The sequence below is a fragment of the Elephantulus edwardii genome, unplaced genomic scaffold (genome assembly GCF_000299155.1).
Source record: "Elephantulus edwardii isolate Elephantulus edwardi_28Jun2011 unplaced genomic scaffold, EleEdw1.0 scaffold00091, whole genome shotgun sequence".
NCBI lineage: Eukaryota > Metazoa > Chordata > Mammalia > Macroscelidea > Macroscelididae > Elephantulus > Elephantulus edwardii.
In genome coordinates this window covers 6,305,754-6,312,398 of record NW_006399841.1, presented here as the reverse complement: position 1 = coordinate 6,312,398, position 6,645 = coordinate 6,305,754, and the positions used below count along the sequence as shown (strand labels likewise).

Here is a 6,645-nt window from a genome sequence, read left to right as displayed (position 1 = left end):
GTAGGTGGGTGGATGGGTAGGTAGGTGGGTGGATGGGTAGGTAGGTGGGTGGATGGGTAGGTAGGTGGGTGGATGGGTAGGTAGGTGGGTGGATGAATAGTTGGATGGGTGGGCAGATGAATGGTTGGGTGCATGGATGGATGGATGGAGGATGGATGGAGGATGGATGGAGGATGGATGGAGGATGGATGGAGGATGGATGGAGACTCATTCCACATTTGGCAGGACTGTGCCACCCCCTTGTAGACCACAGGCTGAGCTTACTCCAACCTCAGGGCGGGCAGGCGGGCAGAGGACGGCTGAGCTTGGGCCCAGCTCGTAAAGCAGAGGGCAGGCAGGTTTTGCAGAATAAAAGAACCTCGGAGAGCCAGCGCAGGGCTGCTATGAGTCGGTTCTAATTCAGTGGGAATACATTTTTTTTAATTTCTGTTTTAAATTTTTGTTGTGCACACACTGAGCTTCCCCTCTTCTCATCTCTCCATCACCAGGTTTCCGTTGTTTACTGCAGTCTATCAGATCTGCTACGAAGGGAAACCCGTCCAGGATATGCTGTCCTGTCTGCAGTGCCATCCGGAGCACATATGAAGTGACCCGGGCTCACTTGGGCAGGTTCTGCCTACCTAGTCAGATTCCAATGGAAGCAGGACCCGGCAGGATGAATTTCCACGGGCTGCTCTCTGAGTGGTGAGAGGCTCAGGCAGACTGCCCAGCCGCAAAACACGCACAGACGTGCTCATGTCTCACGCCGCAGGCGCTCCTAGGAACCAAATTAAAGCTCCTTTTTAAAAAAAGTCACTCTTGAAAACTTCACACTCTGGTAGCCCTGGAAGGTTGAAAGTATCCCAACTGAATTGTTTTAGATCTAATGCGCTTGTGTTAGAGTGGGGGGACTTTGTTTTCTTCTCGTTCTTCCCATGTTAGCATGTAACCAGCATTAACTCAGTGGAGCAGAGGAAGAGTGCGTTCAAAGATCAGCGTACTGTAACTTTTTTTTTTAATTTTTTTTTTATTTTTTGTGTGCGTGTACCGTCAAATCAGATCTGACTGGTACAGGAGGAGATTGCCCCTCCTTCCCCGGCAGAGCATCTGGTGGATTCGAACCACGCACCTCTGGGATTGTAGTTGTAGCTTCTTGCCACTAGGCCACCAGAGCTCCCCAAACTTTTAATCACTGGCTCAAAGCCAGCATCAGCGACTTGATTGTGAGTTGATTTTTTTTTAAAAAAAAACACACCAAAACCAAAACCCCCAGATGTTTTTATTAGCTCCCCCACCCGAGTAGTCATTTTCTGCATGTTTAGCCTCCTTTCTGTTAGATATCAGTGTGCTCTGATCCCAACTCCGCAGTGGCTGGAGACGGACGGCTCCTGGGGCCTCGCCCTCTGCAGCCGACATGTCCTGGGAACAGCTGCCACCTGGCTGGTGTGTCTCTAACAGGGAATTGGTGCAGACGTGTCTTGAAAGCCTCACAATCCCCAGCGAGGGGACACTGTTCCTCTTTTTTTAAAAATTTTTTATTATTGTTATGTGTGTACCATCAAATCGGATCTGACTGGTACAGGAGGCGATAGTTCCTCCTTCAGCAGAGCATCTGGTGGATTTGAACCATGCACCTCTGGGACTGCAGTGCAGCTCCCTGCCACTAGGCCACCAGAGCTCGCCTGTTGTTCCTCTTGTATCAGAGAATCACAATGGTCATGTGGCAGACAGGGGCTGAGCAAAGAGGTCCAGTGCACGCCCACCCCACTAGGACCCCAGAACATCAAAGACATCACTGGACTGATGTGACACAACACCCCACCCCTGTCACTGAATCATTGTGACAAATTCCACACGCAGCCTTTGCGGGGCCCAGGAGAGCATCCTGCAGCTCCATTGGTGCTGGTGTTTGAGGCAGGCATGGCCCCCACATCAGCAGCAGCGGTTTTCCTTGGGGGCTTTTAGAAATGCAGGTCCCCAGGTGCCACACCAGCATGGAAGGACGCTGTGCCCTCCTCAGCTTTGGGAGACCTCTACGAGTTTCTGACTCACTCTCCAATTTGAGAACTACTACTTCCTCCAGAATGGCATTTCTCAGACTCTGATCCATAAAAGCTGGGTGTCCAGGGAGCCGGGGGTGTTCCTTGGATGGGTGAGTGGGTTTGAGAAAATATGTGTCTCCGTACCCCTCTTGAAGGTGTAGAATGTATATTTATGTGTTAGTGGGATCTGTTTAACCCAACAAGCCCCAAACACAATGAGAAGGGTGAATTTATGGACAAGGAAACATTCCCAGGACCACAGTTTGGGAACACTGGTCCAGGCTGGAGGAATCCTGGTGGTGCCTGTGGCTAGAGTGCCTGGCCGCTAAGCAAAAGGTTGGCGGTTCAAACCTACACTCTCCAAAATGAGGCCGTCTGCTCTCATAAACACCGTCAGCTTTGGAAACTGTGGGCCAGTTCTGCTATGACCAGTAGGGTCACTATAAGTAAGTAATGACTCAGTGGCAGTGAGATTTTGGTCAAGGCTGAGGGGTGACACATGGACAGCTCACATGTGCCCTCTCACCATGCAGGGAATCGTCTTCATGTTAGACGTATGCAGAGCGTGAGTCTTCACTGAAGCTTTAAAGTGCCATCAGGTCCAGCCCAGCAGATATCCACCCCACTGACCCTCACACAAGTGCTTTTAATCCCGAGTTAGGATGGAGTGACCCCACCTGCCCCCCTTCCCGCTGGCATCGCACAGATAGCTCTGTCACAGAGCACTTGATGAAGTGTTAAAAGAATGTAAATGTCACATAGCTACCTAGAGGTGTTTAGTCACCTTGTGAGATTGGCTTGAGGTGGTGGCGTGTTTGTTGTTGTTCTGTACACGAAATGATTGTGGAATAGTTTTGGGATTTTTTTTTGGGGGGGAGGCGGAGGCAAAAGAGGGTGGGAATTTAAGAAGTAGAAATAAAAAAAAAACATTTTAGAGAATTTTAAATCCCACATATAGAAGTATATGAAAGCGCACAAAATGTTACCAAGTTTCAGCCATTTTAATCCATTTTTGCTTGTCTAGCAGGCAATCTTTTTTAAAGTTTGTACACAGGTAACAAAAGATTTACTTTTTAAGATCCAGGGAGTCCCCAGCTTAGGAACCAACTCCAACTTGTGAGTTTGCTTTTTAATTGAATTTGGATGTAACTCAGTTTATTAGAATTTGTATGCAACATCTGTCAAATGTTGGTCTTAGAATCTGGGCATCCATGTGCAAAAATAAGAACAAAACACTTGAAGATAAACTGTCATTGGTATAATAAACAGTGATCATAATGATGTTTTAATGTGTGTCACAGAGTAGCTCCCGTTTGTTACTTTATGGACTATTGCATGTACCTCAGATTTTTAATAACTTGTGGAGATTTTTTTGTTTGTGGGGACAGGTCCTGGATTGAAGGTTATGGGATGTTCTTAGCCCAGGGTCTGCCTGGACATGAGCTAATTGTGGTGTCTATTAAGGGCTTGGGAGTGAAGAGTTACTAGTTTGTGTGTTTTGTGTACTTTAGTCTGCATCCGACCTCCTGCATTTTTTACTTTTAGTGTTTTTTTCTTTACCAATACTATCTTACCACTGAGGTCTGTCGATAGTTCCTCTCAGACACACTTATGCACATTATGGAAAAAAATGCCAATTTTTTACGTTTGCTCTGCTAACTGTAGATATTTATTACTCTACAAGTTATCTATTTTTATAACCACCTGTAGTCTGTCATTTGTTTTCATTCACGTTTCTTACTGTCCCTGGTGATAAGGAGAAAACATTAAGCTTCTAATGTTTCTACTCTTCCAGCCAATCTGTGAATGTAAAAATCAACTCTGTTGCCTTGCTGTAATCCAGCCCGTTGTAACGTGGAAGAAATTCGGTTCCTTAAGGCCATCCTGGGGGGTGGAGTCAGAATAAACTCTCGACTCAGTTATAGCTCGTCTATAGCTCGTGTCCCAAGGAGGTGCCAGAGTGCAAAGGAAACTTCAGCTTCTCCACTAGTTCTAATCTACCAGCCCTTTACTTACGTGTGAACTGTATTTGTTTACAGACTGAACGTGGATCCATAATTTAAAAGCTTGATTTAATAAACATCTAACCCCCCCCAAACCTGTGCTGTGAGTTTTGTTTTTGTCCCATCAGTTTACTTCATAATTTGGCCGATCGTTCTTTCCTTCTGTCTTTGGTTGTATTGACCATAATTTAGGGAGCGCTGGTGGCTCATGGCAGGGAGCGGTGCTAACAACACAAGGTTGGAATCCACCAGCTACAGGGAAAGATAGGCATTCTCCTGTGCGATTTAGGGCTGCTGAGAACCTCCTGGAGGGTCAGCTGTGGGTCAGTGTCTGCTCAACAGTGACTTGTAAATTGTGCTAAAGGCAATTTTTTAAAGTTTTACTAATTTCAGTGATTTACAGAGATTTTGGATTTCCATTCTTAATTGTTGCACTTTTGCCCCCTCCAACCCTCCCCCCAGTACACTACCCTCTTGGAAAAGTAAAAGAAAAATTCTTTCATTGTTTTATAAATCCTCCCCCAGGTCTACTCCACTATGCAGCCTTCATTCTGGACTCCCATCATGACGAAAAGACCTAATCACATATCCCTTTTAAACCATTTTCTCCCTCATCTGTTTCAATGCAGTATACATTATTTATCCCACCTTTCTCAGTCTCCCTCCAACAACCCCGATGTCAGTTCTGTTTTACAACAGTGGCCCATGCAGTATTTGTCCTTTTTTTGACTGAAATACACTCAACGTAATGTCCTCCAGAGTCACCCATTTTGAATAATATTGCATGAGTTCCTTGTTTTTCAATGCTGCATAGTATTCCATTGTGTGAATATACCACAGCTTCTCTATCCATTTGTTGATGGGCACTTAGGTTGTTTCCAACTCCTTGCTATTGTGAACAAAGCCACGATAAACATGGGTTTGCAAAGGCAATTTATAAAAAGAAAAAGGTTACCATCTCTACTTTCAATCTTTGAACATGTATATTTAAATTGTGTTCTCATTGCTTTATTTCATCCTTCACTCATAAGCATACATAAACATATGTTATTCTCTGTATATAATGGGTGCACACCCCCCTTTATGAAAGGTGCTCTGATGCTTTAGTCTGTAAGGAGTTGCATTGTTAGCCCAAAGGCAGCTTCCTTGGGCTGTTCTGATCCACCGGGGGTTCTGTGAGAGCAGGACGGGTTTGTTCCTCCTGCGCAGCTCACAGTCCCAGAAATCCATGCGCAAAAACCAACTCAAAGTTTAGAAGCTGCTGTGAGAATCCGCCGGGAGGCACGCAATTCACACCTACTAGGGGTCACTCTTCCAAAATGACCTCATTGCACTGCTGGTTCCTGTAAGGGGAGTGGGGAAACACCGTTAGTCTTTTGGCTAAGTGTTCAAAAGGGCAAGTTCATGGACAAAGCCAAGTTTGTACAAGATAGTAAGTAAAGCAGGTACCCAGTGTCTTTGCCGTTCAACACTGGCTTAGGGTCTTGAGGCACACGTTAACCATCACCTATGGCCTGTATCCATTTAGGTGACTGACTAAATACGTTTTATTGCTACTGGATTTCTTTCAGTTTGGGCACCAACTTGTGTTTATCTTGGTTGAGTTAGTGTGGTTTTTTCCTTTCATATTGAGCTTAATTTAGAAGGGAAAAGAAAGTCAAAGCAAAAATACCTGGTTCCTGGACTCTCCTGGCCAAGTGAGTCTAAGTGAGGAGGGAGCGTACTGGAGAGAGGGTTTCCAAGAGGAATGTGGTGAGTGTTGGCAGAGTAAACCTCTTAGCATCTTAAACTTCCCCATAGTTTGCCTATTTGTTACCTGTAGAGATAGAGTAATTATGATCTTGGGAATATTTTATTATGAAGCTAAGAAAATTTTTTTCAAGACTTATTTGCATACTCCCACAGGGGTCAAGAAATACCATGACAATTTTTGTTGCAATACCCAGAGTGGTCACTTGAGGTCAGCACCCTGTCTCAGTAGATTCTTTTGTACGCCAAGGATGTGTCCTATCTCCATATCTTTTCAATCTATGTACAGAACCAATTATGCGGGAGGCTGGGCTCTACGAGGAGAAATGTTGCATCAGGATTACAGGAGGACTCATCAACAGTCTGTGTTATGCAGATGACACAACCCTGCTTATTGAAACTGAGGACCTGAAGCTCTTACTGCAGAAGGTCAAGGACTGGAGCCCTCATTAGGGATTGAAGTTAAACATCAAGAAAAAGATTCTCAACCCCGGGGCCTATTGCCAGCATCGTGATCGATGGTGAAGAGATAGAGATTGTAAACAGCTTTACTTGACCTGGCCCCACAATCCACACTCTTGGCAACAGCAGCCAGGAAAAGATGTACTGCTTTGGGAAAGTTTGCTGTTAGAGATCTCTCCAAAGTACTGAAAAGCAATGATGTCAGTTTGGAAACTAAGATGCACCTGGTACAGGCCATGGTCTTTGCTATCACTTGCTATGCATCAGAGAGCTAGACAATTACTATATATGATAGAGAATTTATCTTTGATCTGTGGTGTTGGAGAAGAGTATAGAATATACCATGGACTGCTAAAAGAACAAACAGGTTTATCCTGGAAACTATTAAACCAGGCTGTTTATTGGAGGCA

At 45.0% G+C, this 6,645-nt stretch overlaps 1 protein-coding gene across 1 annotated transcript in view; it reads left to right on the top strand.

Moving 5' to 3' along the window:
- Positions 1-585, top strand: part of GPD1L (glycerol-3-phosphate dehydrogenase 1-like) — a 25,548-nt gene extending 24,963 nt beyond the window's left edge. Inside the window, exon 8 of the mRNA XM_006890623.1 lies at positions 489-585. Coding sequence (XP_006890685.1) covers positions 489-585 — 97 coding nt within the window. The remainder of the gene's footprint in view (positions 1-488) is intronic.
- Positions 586-6,645: the final 6,060 nt, after the last annotated feature.